General features: G+C 53.7%; 1 protein-coding gene across 6 annotated transcripts; it reads right to left on the bottom strand.

The window, feature by feature from the left end:
• Nucleotides 1-5,414: 5,414 nt before the first annotated feature.
• NCDN (neurochondrin) lies at nt 5,415-13,967 on the bottom strand. 6 transcript variants are annotated; one of them, XM_090269089.1, is made up of 8 exons: nt 13,852-13,967; nt 13,512-13,579; nt 12,494-12,634; nt 10,428-11,396; nt 9,458-9,699; nt 8,737-8,961; nt 8,220-8,362; nt 5,415-6,946 (listed from the first exon to the last, which is right to left on the bottom strand). In XM_090269089.1, exons 2-8 carry the CDS (start codon nt 13,542-13,544, stop codon nt 6,510-6,512), a joined length of 2,190 nt encoding a protein of 729 aa, XP_090125215.1. In that variant the 5' UTR covers nt 13,545-13,579; nt 13,852-13,967; the 3' UTR covers nt 5,415-6,509. The 6 variants fall into 6 exon arrangements, with proteins under 6 accessions (XP_090125215.1, XP_090125214.1, XP_090125217.1 ...); XM_090269088.1 differs by having other exon boundaries at nt 13,512-13,967; XM_090269091.1 differs by lacking the exon at nt 13,512-13,579 and having other exon boundaries at nt 12,494-12,664; nt 13,852-13,966.
• Between the last annotated feature and the right edge of the window lie 44 nt (nt 13,968-14,011).

Raw genomic sequence — 14,011 nt, 5'->3', positions numbered from 1 at the left:
TAATTCCCAGCGCTAAGCCAGAATCTGTGGAGACACAATTTCAGCAGACAATTGCCTGGGACTGGGGCTGGGCATGAGTTCCACCTGAGAAGGGCTCAAGATGTTTCTGAGGCCAGGAGGCCATAGGCTGATTGATGGTGGGCCTGTTGAGTGAATCTGTGTATAACTGACGCTGTGCAGAGGGTGTGTGATCCTCACACTAGCATTTGAGCAGGCTGTGTTACCATGGCAGGCACTGACTGACTCTCAAGCATGTTCCAGTCTCTGAGGTCACTCCATCTTTCTCTTTCCCAAATCCCAATCCTGCCTTCCTGAGACAACAGGGACAGGGATTAAAGAAAGGGAAATGAGAGGACTGCTAAGGGGAATGAGAAGGAAGAAAGCAGAAGGAAGGCGTTTTTAAAAAGCTGAAAGATGTTCAGACCAGGGCATAGTAGAAATAGTCACAGCAAACACTTACTACAGAATGTGCCAGGCTCTGTGTTAAGTACCTGATGAATACTGAGCTGTTTAACCCTCACACAACAGCTCTGTGAGATAGAGAGCCTTATCGTCCTCATTCTCAGGTGAGGAAAATGAGGCACAGAAAAGTGAACTGACTTGGCCAAGGTCAAGCAGCTAGTTAAGTGGCAGAGCCGGGGTGGTTGGCCCCTAGCCCCTCTCTGTGCTCAGAAGCCCTATTCTGTGTTGTGTGAGACTCAGGTGCCTAGAATTTAGTCCTGACTTCAACTGACCTGTGATCCTGGGCAAATCTTTTTGCCTCGCTGATCTCAGTTTCTGCAATTTCAACAACAGCAGCGACAATAAAGTGGGGGAGGGCGGAGAGGACTAGATGTTTCCTTAGGTATCTTTCTAGTGAAGTGGAAGACGAGAATGTAAAGGTAAAATTACTGAGGTAGATTAGAGGAGAGGGGACGTAGAGGAGACACCATGGACCCATGAAATGCATGTGGAGACTTGAGGGGAGTATCCCGGGAGGTGTATGGTAGGTACAGAGCTTAGGTCTGGGCCATCTCAACCTGGGGTGGGGGTGGGGGGCTGTGGGGAAGGAGGAGGCTAACAGCAGTTGAAGATTCATCATTAAGAACTTTCCAGAGGTTGGAACCACCAGTTAGAATGATGGATAAAGTAGAATTGGGTAGCTCTGCCACCTTCATGCCTAGGACAGGTCAGAGGTCAGGAGTATGTTTGTGTATGTGTGTCTGTATATGTGGGTGTGAGTCTGTGGTGAGACCACGTCTACCCCCATCCTCAACAGCAGAGGACATTAGAAGTCAGGCTCCAGGACAGGTGTGTTGTGTCAGTGTGGGGCATGCAGGTTGGTGGACCCCTTTGGGAGAAGTCCAGCGCAGCAAGGCTGACAATGCCCCTGCCCAGCCGTGAGGATCCGCTGCTCTCTCCAGAAGAAAAGGTCAGAATGACTAGACGGGCTGGCTGCCTGTCCAGTGGTGTCCTTGGGTTTTTCCACTCAACTTCTCTGCAGCTTAAGACACTCCCTTTTTGCCTTATTCTCCTTTCTTCTCTGGCCACTTCTCAGTCTTCTTTTCTAGTTCCTCTTTTCACCCACACCCTTAATATCAGTTATTTATCCTCAGAATTGAAGCTTCTGCCTTTTCTTCCTATCTACAGTCTTCATGAGTGAGTTCATCCCCTCAAAACTTTAATGACTACCTGTCTGCCGTCATCGCCCAGCCTTGTTATCTCCAGTCTGTATCGCTCACTAGAAATCCAGGCCCATAGATGCAGCTGACAATGGGGTGTTTCCTCCAGACATGTTGTTGCTGCCATCTGAAACTTGCCAAGTCTGAAACTTGCCAAGTCTGAAACTGAACTCAACACCTCCTCCTCCCACCAGTAACCCCTACCTGCTTATCCTACTGAGTCTCCTAGTTCCATAAGTGGCACCACCATCCTTTGAATTAAAAATAGAATCATCCCAGGCTCTGACCTCCCCCGCACTCCCTAAGCTACTCCTCATAGTGTGTTCTCATTTCTAACCCTAAACAGATCTCTCTGTCCCTCTGGCAGCACCTTAAGCTGCCATACTCTATCTCATAGACCAGTTATTCTCAAAGTGTGGTCCCTGGACCCCAGCATCACCTGGGAAAGTGTGAGAAGTGCCAGTTCTTGGCTCCCACCCCAAACATTACTCTGGGGTGGGGCCTGGCAATCTGTGTTTTAATAAGCCCGCCAGGTGACTCAGAAGCTCAGTAAAGTCTGAGAACCACTGCCTAGACCATTGCAGACCCGATAACTGGTCTCCTGCCTTCAGCCATATCTCTTCTGATCCAATTTCAATTTCATTTAGCAACAAGAGTGACTAGACCATGTAGCCTCCCTACTGAAAACTCTGCTGGAGCTCCCTCCCCATGGCCCACCATCAGGGAAAGAAGTGTCAACACTCGAACCAGCATTCCAGGCTCTTCGCAGCTGCAACTAATGTTCCTTTCCTGCCTCATGAATTACTTCACAAGGTGAAAGGAGAAACAGAAAATGTCTCCTGCACTGGATTTGGCGAATGGCAGGTGCCCCATGAATGATAAAGAAACAATAAATGAACGGATGGGTGAGTTTATGAATCCTTCTGTCTATTGAGCATTCCTGTAGGAAGCCTCCATGTGAGCATGACCCTGGATGGCTATACATAGAACGCAGGTATGAGGAAGTCATCTGATAACAAATGATTTTGCCTGTGGCTGCTGAGGAGAGGAATGTTCTCCATCCTCTGCTACTAATTTGGCCGGGGGCTGGGGGTGGGGCGGGCTCCTAAAACCTGAAGGGTCCTATGGCTGCAGACTCTTTCAGGGCCAAGGGACTGCTCACTCTCTGAGGCATGGAGGGGGGACCTTGCTGGTTGCTTACTCCCTGAGATATGTGCACACATGTGGAGACCTGGGATATGCATGGGGCACACACGCAGACACCGCTAGGCAGATGGGACACAACATGCACAGAGACACTCATGGGAAAAGCACATACAACATAGGAACGCAGGACATGCGAGTATATTGACATATGGGTACACACATCCAAACATACAGACTCTTATTTTGCATATTTAACGTATTGCTCTTCCCCCAGGCTCAAAATTTTCCCTCTCTTTTCAAAAAGTGAGCTTACACTTGGACATTTATGTGAGGAAAACACGCTGGCCTGCCTCCTTTATCGTTGACACAGCCACCCTCTTCCCAGCCTTTCATAACCACCTGCTCTGGGCCTGGCTGAGTGCGGGGTGGGGGAAATCTGATACAAGGAGATGCTTAGGCTCCACCTTGTGGTAAAATCTTACAACCGCAGCTCAGGGCTCCCTTTCTCCTTGGAAGCTGAATTGCCAGGAGCAAGGTTGGCCTCTCCAAGTAAGACTAACCCTCTTCCTGTTCCGGAGCCCAGAATTCTCTGACCATCCCTCACTAAAGTACAGATTGAGCAGAGTCTGCTTTGTATTATGAGACTTTCTCCAACATTTGGCTCCCCCCACTGCATGAGTGCAGAGACCATGAGTGGTTGCCACTTGCTTTGGGGCCCTTCTCTTTGCCCCTCCCCAGATGATCTCGATGATCTCAATCACTCTTGTGGCTTTTAGGGCCCTCTCTAGTGACAACTTACATATCTTGCTCACCCAGGCCTGTCTCAACTCCAGAGTGCAGAAAGCAACTGCCCCCTGGATATACCACAAGTAGTACAAATGCACCATTTACATTTAGAGTGTATATTGTGTACAAATCTGTTTCCCAGTGTTTCCCATGACAGTGAATGGCCTTATCCACTCAGCCCAGATCAGGAATCTGGAAGTCATCCTTGGCTCTTCATCACTTTTCACTTCCAATTAATCACCAAGACCTAGTATATAATTCCTACCTATGTTTCCTTCATCCTCACTGTCACTGGCTAAGTTCAGACTTACTCTCTCCTCTCTGAGCTTTGTGCCTCAGTTGCCCCTCTTGCAGCCAGAACCATCTTGCTTAAATGCAAACTAGGTCACATTCAATCTGCTCAGAAGTCTGTGGTCTCTTCATGATCCCACACCTAAGCTTCTTAGCACAGCACACCAGGACTTGTAAGATCTGGCCTATGTCCACCGGTCTAACCTCACCTTCCACACTTCCTACTCATATTCCCCACGTAGCATTAATGACGTACGTGCAATTCCCAAGCTTGCATGCCTTTATACTTGCTGTTCCTCTGCTTGTCTAGCTGGCAAACCCTCTTCACTCTCAGGTTTCAGAGCAAACACATTTCCTGGACTTATTCAGCCAGGCTGAGGGGCTCTCAGGCTCCAGCCATACTTCGTTCAGGCCCCCTTAGGAGCAACTATTTATACCTTTATTGTTTATACCTTGTTGCTTTGTCTGTTTTCCCTCTAGATTTTAAGCTGCTTGAGGGCAGGGTATGTCTTTTCCTCTTTTTCAGGGATTTCAGGGAATCTATGCTGATAGCATGCCTTTCAGTAGATCCAATAAATAAGTGAATATTCCTCTCTTTCTGTGCATAGCCACCCATAAGTTGGCACTTAAGACACGCTCAGTGAATGCTCGTAGGCTTGAGGGCCCAGGTGGAGAAAAGTCTGCACAAAATGTGGGCCTGGGGCTGGTCTGGCTCGTCTGACAGCTTTGGTTCAGATCTGGTGAGGTAGTGGGTGCTCTCTGCTCATCTTCTGCTTAAGACTCTGGCCCTCCCCCTTCTCACTTGGAATAGATGTAGTCATTTAATTTAAAAAAATCATCAACATTTGAAAATCAGATTTCACATAAAAATTAGAATTTCTGGCCCTGGCTGGTGTGGCTCAGTGAATTGAATACCAGCCTGTGAACTGAAGGGTCATCGGTTTGATTCCCAGTCAGGGCACATGCCTGGGTTGTGGGCCAGGTCTCCAGTTGGGGGGGTGTGGAAGGCAACCGATTGATGCATCTCTTGCACATCACTTTATTTCCCTCTTTCTCCCTCCCTTCCCCTCTCTAAAGATAAATATATTTAAAAAAATTAGGATTTCTGAATTCTCTTTAAAAATTGGAGGATGTGGCAGTGCCACTTTGGCAACTACCTGCTGACATGGAGGGGCAGCACTTCATTTGTACAGAAGAGCACCTGGGGCCCCCATCAGGTCTGGTCATGTCAACGTGAGTTTGCAGCCCTGCTCTAGCGATGAAGGGTGTGGACCAAGAAGTTGGATGGCCTGTGTGGAGTCTTGGCTCTGGCACTTCCTAGCTGTTAACACTTTGAGAAAATCACCTACCCATGGCTAAGTTTCTTCACCTGTAAAATCAGGATAATAATGCTTGCTTCCTAGGATTCGTGGGTGGGCTGCATAACACTTGTGAAGTGTGGTTGACAAGGCTTGTGTTCAGCAAATGGTAGTTGTGAGCTGCTGGGGCCTTGGAGAGAGAAGGTGCTGGACAGACCATACAGGAGCCGTCTTCACCAATGAACATTTATTGAGTGTCCACATGTGCACAGCTTTGAACTTGGCGATCACAGAACATAACGGGGGAGGGGAGGGAGAAAAGAGGGGGAAGGGAAGCAAGGAATCAGATATGTGTGTGGGGAGGCCCCCTGGGTTCATAAGAATGGTAGTCCCTGCTGGAGCCGCCAGTCGCGTCTCTCTGCAGAGGAGTCATAAGCAGGGGTGGGATTTAAAGCCAGGCACCACGATGCGATGGGGTGCAATCACTAGGGAAACATGCGGTTTCTGGGAAAGTGTCCCTCCTGTTCCTGGCTCCAGCCAGGCCAGATGGCACCAGGAGTACAGAAATTAGATGCTCAGGTGTCCAAGCAGGGGTAAGGACTGGCAAAATAAATACCCCTCCCCCCAACCCTCATCGTCACTCTGCTGTAACACGACACAAAATCTTAGAGACCAGGGCCCAAGGGCTTCTGGGTCCCCTCAAGGAAGCTCAGGTGGAAGGTTCCTCCCACCCCACTGGGCCTGTCCGTCCCAGGTTCCCCTGGATGGATGGAGCATTTCAGACCCTGGGTCACTGAAGCTGATAGAAAGAACTGTGATGTCAATGGCCTGAGCCTGCTCTCTGCTCAAGAAGGCCAAGGACAAGAATCATGGCCAATTTAAAGGAAGCGGACCTGGAAGGCCAGAGGGGCACCACAGCCTAGGGGAGCCCACACCCTGGCCGGCAGGGCATATGGGCTGAAGCAGCCAGCTCCTGCCAGCTCTGTCCCACCCTGGGGACTCCCTCCTGTACGGGAGCCAGACATTGGCCACAATGACACTTAAAAGCCCCCCTCCCTGGGGGCTACTCCAATCTCCCCCGACCTGGCGGGGACAGCCATATTGATTTCCAAGACAATCCTTGCCCTGAGCAGCCCCAGGGGGCGGGACATAGTTCCTTACACTTGAAGGGTGGGCACCATGCCCTTGCTCTTGAATAAAGCCAGAAAGCTGGGGTGTTTGGGGGGTTGTTGGGGAGGGGGATCCAGTTTGGGGGCTTCAGGGAAGATGCCTCCTCCCTCCTTCCCTCAACTGCCCACCCCCGGGTCTGTCCCCAGTGGACAACCCCTCAGGGCTCCGACAGGCATTGCTCCAGAGCAGCCATGCGGTAGTGGCTGGCTGTCTCCTCACCTGCCTGCAGCCTCATGGCCTCCCGGCACAGCCGGTTGGCCCGTGCAAGCTCCACCAGGACACCCTGATAGGCGGCTACCATCTCAGGCTTGACAGAGTTGGGGCTGACGCTGCCTAGCAGCTGGAGCAGCTCCTGCGGCCAGCGGGAACGCAGGGCGGCAGGGGCCAGCCAGGGGAGCAGTGGCACGCAGCCTGTGAAGGCCTGCATGCCCAGGAACCAGAGCTCCTGCAGATCAGCCCAGATGCCCTCGTAGTCAGGGGACAGGGCCAGCACGGCCTGCTCGGTGCCGGGCGTGGCCCGCGCCACATGGGACTGCGACAGGAAGAGGATGGCGGCCGCAAAGAAACCTCTGGATGCTGGTGTTCCCTGAAGAGCTGGAAAGCAAGAAGGCAGTGGGTGCATGAACCAGATGGGTCAGCTGCTTTGCCAGGCCCTTATTTTCCCTTCCTGGGTGGGCCCCCAGGGGGCCGAAGCAGAGCCTGGAATCAGCCTTCCTGGGTTTACACCCCGCCTCTGATTTCATTGCGTCACCATGGGTATTTTCTGGGTCTCGTCTCTTCACTTAAAACAGGGCCTATAATAGTGCTATAATCTTAGAAATCTGCTATGAGAATAAAATGTAATAATCTCGGTACACTCAGCTTCATGGTTAGACCTTCCTATATAGTCCGAGTGGTGAGGGGAGCCCCTGCTGGGCCTAGGACTCCTCAACAGGCTGAGGAGGTTGCACCAATTTGATTCTTAGGCCAGAAGAGGGCGCCAGAGGGGACCTGGAGCTGGTGACCTAGCTTTGCTTAACCTACTGGGCTGGGGGTCACCCCTGCAATGCAAACTCACTCTCTCCTGGAGGCTGTTAAGCTAACCTGTTGGGATTTGTGGGTGAAACAGCACTGGAGTGCTACTCAGGACCTTTGGTAATGTTACTTGGGACTGAGGAAGTTTGGGGGCTAGAGAGCAGAGGTGCTCCTCTTCCTGCTGCTGGGTACTCCCCTGGGATCCTTAAAGGGAACAGAGGCAACTGAGGGTATGGGCTGTTACACCCTGTTCCCAGGCATCTGCTCACCAACTCCAACATGACAGATGGGGCAGAGGGAACAGGTGGGGACAGAGGGACCCAAGCAGACACCCATGGCCGAAGTGGGAGACACAAAGGGCTGGCAGGGGTGGGAGGGGACACCCCTCCCTCCTGCACACAGCTAGAGTAAAGCAGGGCTGGGGAGAGGGTTTGTGCAGAGGAGCTCCAAGCACTGAAGCCTGTCACAAGGGAGGTAAGGTGCTGAGCAGAGAAAAACCTCAATGGAGAGAAGTAAGGTTTCTGACTCAAGGCTGGGGGTGGCCCCACCTTGAAAACACTGGATTCAGATTCCTTGGGCTGCTGGATTTCCAGATGCCTGTGCCTGTGCTTCTGAGTAGGCCTGTACTTACACCCACCAGGCCTTGCCTTAGAAATCTTCAGGAGGAAGAGAATAATATAATTTGGGGAAGAAGGGTAGGGTGGGGTGGAAGATGGAGACATACTTCAGAGGGTTCCTCTGGGATCGGAATATTCTGTTAAACCATTTTCTGAAAATGGTGACATGCCCAGTGGCCAGCAGGTCACCCAAACTGTCTGCCCCCAGACATTAGGACTGGGTCCCCAGGGCTTACCTGGAGAGGTGCTAAGGAGCCGGGCCATGAGGAGGCCCAGGGTGGCCACGTTGGCAGCTAGAAGCAGCCTCCCCTGCTGCTGCACTAGTGCGGGCAGTGACGTCATCAAGGTGTTCATAAGAGATGTGAAGCATGCATCTCGCCTGGGGAGAAAGGGAGGTAAAGATGGGAGAAGGTGGGTGGAGGGGGTTGATAGAGCCACACCAAGCCCTGGGAAAACTGAAGATCCCGGGCTCCCAGCTTCATCCAGGCCTGGATTTGGCAAGTTAGGCAGCAGGGTGGAGAGTTAATTTTGGGCCCCACTCATGGCCTCTGGGGAGCAGAGACTGGGTTATGACTGGAACAGGGAGATGTGCCCAGAGGGGTCCCAAAGATGAGGGTGGTTCTGTCTAGTCTGTGACACTTTCACTCTAACACTAACAGGAACCCATGCGCACAGGGCAACAAAGCAGATGGATATTTGGGGCAACTATGAGCAGCACCCCCTTGCTTCCTCCAGCCTCCTCCCCAGCCTCACTTGATCAACCCTGGTGCAGTGACCACAAGGTTGAGGAAGATGTGGCAGCAGGTCTGCAGGCCGATCTCCACGCTGTCGGGCAGCACTGAAGTGTCATGGCCGGGAGAAGTGAGCTCCCACTGCTGGAGAAAATACTTGCACAGAAGTGAAGGTGCCCCCTCCTTGATCAGGATCTCCCGGGGCCCATCTTCGACTGTCAGGTGGCACCAGCCGGGCAGAAGGAGCCTGGAGGTGTGGAAGGGACAGATGTGTGAGGAGTGGGGAGAGGTTCACTTTTGGGGGGTGCACCACCTAAGAGAAATGGAAGTAGGGGAGGAGGCCACATCTTCAGGAAAAGTACAGCCCTAGGCTCAGACGTGGGCTCTGCCACATGGTGGGAGTGTGGGCACTCCCCTAGTCTCACTTTTCTCATCCTGAAGACAGGAGTGAGACTTGCATCACAGATTTGCTGTGTGGACCTAATGAGATCGTTTTGGTAAAGGGTATACAAAAATGCCTGGCATGGTATTCGATAAGCATGAGTTTTCTCACAGAGAAATCCGGGGTTGGCAGCCCAGGAGTCCTCTGGGAACAAGCCCTCCCAAACAAAAATAATTCTCAAGGCAATCTCATGCCCTAGTCAGGAAGTCTGACACAGCTCAGTTTTGAGCAGAGGAGGTATTTCTGGCTTACACTTTTCTTTAAAACAGTCTAACTGGACAGCCTGTAACTATAAACTCACCGGAGAGCATCCCCTGGCCAGGTGGGCCCTGGGGTTGTGGGGGAGATGGCCAGGGTGGCCACCTGCTGAGACAGGTCATTGGCTTCCTCAGCTTCCTCATAGAGGGTCTTGGCATAGCGAACGAGGAAGGGTAGCAGTTGGCAGACCTCCTTGCGCAGGGATGAGGTCTCTTCGGCCAGCCAAGCACCCAGGATTCGCACCGAAGCAAACACGAAGGGTTCCTTCTGCTTCTCTGGCCCCACCTGTTGCCACAGGACTCTACTGAGATGGAGCAGGACCAGAGCCCCTCCCCAGCCTAGACAGCACGCTGACCAGCCTTGGAATAAGAACTAGAAGGGAGTTCTGGCCTGGGAGCTCTTCAAAGGTAGGTCCTCAAGGCATGTCTGCTGAGCCAACTGAACTTCAGATGTCATGCCCCTGCAGCTGCTGGGACTCAACTAGGATTTCCTGTCCCACCACCTCTAAAGTATCTCAGGGTTAAAAGGAAACGCGGAGGTCTAGAGCTAAGTAAACAGTCCCTCTACAGCAGGTCTGACCTGGGAGGAGTTAGCTGAACCTCTACAGAGGCAGCTCTGCTCCTTTTCCCTACAGGGTTACAAGTTTGTATGCATATGTGTGTAAAACAATGCTATAGATTGAGCAGAACAGACAGCTTCGATTGTGTGTGTGTGTGTGTGTGTGCTGGGGGGAGGGATGTGAGTGGGAGATTATTGTGTTGTGTGCGCGTGTACGTACTGTGATATGAGTGCACATATGGTGTGTGGTATGGAGCTTGTGTGGAGGCACAAGGAGGAAGGGTGAGGGGGGCTGGGTCACACTCTGCTCCCAGGAGTGCTGCAGGATCAGTCCTCAGCAAGGGCATCTTCACTGTCTCCCCATCACACAGAGGTGCGGGAGTTTTACTTCTCCCTTCCCCTTGCCTTCTGACTCTCCCACCCTGGATCTCCCCTGTGCACCACTGCACCCTCACCTGCTGCAGGTAGTGGATGACAGCCCCGATGGCCTCCTTCATGATGCTCACAAGCTGCACCTTCTGCGGCTCCTTAAGCAGTGACTGCTCACAGCGGGTGCATTCCTGGATCCCCAACTCCATAAGGGCATAGCAGGCAGTCACCACATCCTCTTTTACCTCTGTGCCTGTCTCCTCCAGTGCCAGCCGTACCTCCACGCATGCCAGATTCACCAGCAGGGCCAGGAACTTGCTCCCAGAGCTGCCCGCCGGGATCCAGTTGGAGCCACAGGCGTGCGCCAGGCGGGCTGCCAGCTTTAGTGCGGGGTTGCGCTGCCAGGAGCTCAGCTTGCTGCCGAGGATGCGTGCCAGCCCGGCCTGCAGATCCCGGAGGCATTCAGAGGGCACAGTTGCCGGGGGCAGAAAGAGAGGCAGCAGCTGGCAGAGCTCAAACTTGCTGGCATCCTCAGCTTTCTGGAAATCTTCACTGAGGCCCCGCAACACGGCCAGCAGGTCAGGCTCTGCTTCCTTCCAGCACTGTGTTTCGGCAGCAGCCAGCAGCCCCACCAGAAGTGCTAGGGCCTGGTCAAAGCCATAGCCATGCCCCAGGTATGCCTGACACAGGGCAGACACAGTGCCACAAGCAATGAGGTGCCGGGGCCCGCGGGGTGTACCTGCCACAGCCGTCAGGCATTGGTAGGTGTCATCGATCATGGAACGGCGGGCAGCATCATCAGGGTCCCCCCGGGCTGTGAGGAAGGTGTTAAGGATGGGGACCTTGTTCAGGACCTGGGGATGGGCGGCCAGTTCAGGGTCACTGCAGAAGCAGGCCAGCAGGGCCACACCCAGGGCTCGGAGAACGTGGTCAGGGCAGCCATCCGGCGCCTCCTTGGTGGTCAGGAGACGATTGGGGAAGGTGAAGCCCACGGCATCAAAGATCCGCCGCCGAGTTTTGGCATCAATATCACCTGCTTTGACTGCTTTGGTCACCTGAAGGGGAGTATGTGCTATCAGCAGGATGAAAGGTGGCAAAGACTGTCCCTTGCACCCTGGGGCGTTGACTCTAGCAGGATTAGGTTATGTAATGGGACTCACTCTAGGGTCAGAAAGCTTCCCAGAGGTCATTTCATCCAGCTCTTTCCTTCTCCCTGGAGACAGATAGGTGTGACCTCTAGGATCCCTCATCCATGATTTTCTCTGGGGAAGGGAGGTCCAGACCTCCTCAACTACTCATTCTGCTGTTTCATCACCTGGTCAGTTGGGAAGTTCTTCCTGATGTCTAACTTACATGCCCACAACCTGGGATGGAAGGGGCTTAGAACTCAGTGTTTAAAATCCTCCAAGGACTTAAGGGTCCCTTCCTAATTGCTCCCTGCAGAGAAGTCTCTGATCCATTCCTGCCACCTTCTCAGGGGAAATGGCTCCTGTGTCTCGCTGCTCTGCCTGTCAAAACATTTCCCCTTACATTTCACCTAAACACATCCTCTGCTGCAGTGAGCCCTTGACTCCAGAGCCTTCTCCCTGTTGCCATGGCAAACAAGCAGCAGGCTGTACTCCCTCCTCCCTTCACCCCCACACACCAACACCCCCCCCCCCCCAGCACTGCAGCTTTTGCTCTGCTGTCCCCAGCTTGGGTTCCTCCAACAGGGTTAAGTCCAGAACCAGTTCCCTTACACCCAACCTACCTACTGCCATCCTGGTCATTCCCTGGGACCCCTTCCCAGTCACTTTCAGTCCTGCTATTCTTTCCACCCCCAGAACAACCCCAGAACAATCATCCCTGGCCTTCAAGTACTCTGCGCTAGTTACTACCTGCTGCTGTTACCCTATGAGTCAGCTCCCATCTGCTCTGGGACACCCCAGAGAGCAGACCCAGACAGTCTCCTCCAAGGCTCCTAGGGCCACAAGCATTATTCATCCCCATTCTCCCCTTTACCCCTATACTCAGGCCTGAGGTGTCTTGGGCCTACTTTGCTGACTCCAGGGTTGCCAGCACCACCTATATCCCTGGGGACTTGTTGACCCCATTCCTATGGGGCCGAACCACCCAGCCCCTCCCACCTCCCAATTTTCAGTCAGCTCCTTACTAGCAGCAGGGCTGCAAACTGCTCACTGTCATTCTTGGCCTCACGGAGGGCTCCCAGGTAGCGCTCCAGGGTGGGGTTTCGGCCCTCTGCCTGGTTCAGAGCTGGCTCACAATCCGAGGCCATGATGCCAGTCTTGCCCAACTGTGAACACAAGAGGGACTGAGCATCCCTCTGCAGAGGAGGGGCGGGGGTGGGGGTGGGAGTGGAAGATGGAAGGAGGGATTAGCACAAAGGGAGGGGAGGATCAGGAGGGATGGGCTCCTCAGGACTGACCTCCCTTTAAGGGGCTAGACCTTCAAATCTTTAGGGATGAAGGTACCCTGGCCCAAGGTCACCTCTAGAAAGTGAGAACCAAAGGACCATGCACACTGCTGCTCAGCTGGACAGGTCTCCTCACCAATCTCCTGGGGGCGGGAGAGGGCTGGCCCCACTGTTCAGCAGCCCCCTTGCACCAGAAGCCTAATTTTAACTCCCTCCACTAAGGCACACGGGGAGGGAGTGGTGAGGACAGACAGGTGGGAATGGAGACATACAGGGTGAAGTTCGATTATCCGCACACAGGCTGATACGAGGGAAAAGGGCATTCTAGGATTCCTTTCCCCTCCCCTCTTCAGAAGAGGCAGGACACAAGCCTCGGTCGAAGTGAGGATGCAGGGCACTGACCAGGAAAGGCTTGGAGGCCCCTCTGGGGACCCCACCTCTCCAGCCAGGGCTCTCAGTCGCCCCCGCAGCCTCCTGCCTCCTCTCCTTTCCCTCCCTTGGGCAGAAGCTGCAGCAGGAGCAGCAGCAGCAGCAGCAGCAGCAGCAGTAGAAGGAGCAGCAGAATTAACCCCTTGCTCTCCCTCTCCTTGCCCTCCTCGCCTCGCCACCAGCTTGTGGATGCAGGCAGGGGCTGGAGAAGCAAGAAAGGGTCCCGGGTAAGTCCCAGGACAACGGAGATTCCAAAAGCCGGATAATCGAAGCGGGGCTGCAGAGATGGGGAGATGAGAAAGGGAGGAGGGTTCCTGGCGGTCACCACCTGTCCCGCCGCGGCCAAGTCACAACACGACATTGATGAAGTCACGACAGGGCGGCGATGAGATCACACTTCACGATGGCGCGGTGATGTCACGGAGAGATCACGGCAAAATCACGACATGGGACAGCCCCAAAGATGACAGGGCATATTTAAAAAAAAAAAAAGGTGTATGTTGAGAAGAGCTGTGACAAAAATGGAGTCTCGACACGGCACGATGATGTCGCGATATGGCGCGATGGAGTCACGATAGGGTCCCCGGGGTGTGTCGGCGTCGATCAGCGCCGTCTCGGAGAGGCCCAGGCCGGGATGCAGGGGAGGGCCTCAAGGGGGCTGAGCTCACCAGGCTGCGGCCCCAAGCTGCGAGGTCTTCTCTGAGCGCGATGCTGCGGGAGCCTGAGGCCGCTGCTCACTCCGCTTTGCCCACTCCGGGCTCCGGGCTGCTTCAGCTCCACCCCCACCCCCGCAGCACTCTCGACCAATCCTGGGCGGCTTCACTCCAG

Source organism: Furipterus horrens, unplaced genomic scaffold, assembly GCF_987537825.1.
Source record: "Furipterus horrens unplaced genomic scaffold, mFurHor1.1.pri manual_scaffold_3, whole genome shotgun sequence".
Classification (NCBI taxonomy): domain Eukaryota; kingdom Metazoa; phylum Chordata; class Mammalia; order Chiroptera; family Furipteridae; genus Furipterus; species Furipterus horrens.
The sequence above is the reverse complement of the archived record's forward strand: the minus strand, read 5'-3'. Positions and strand labels throughout refer to the sequence as shown.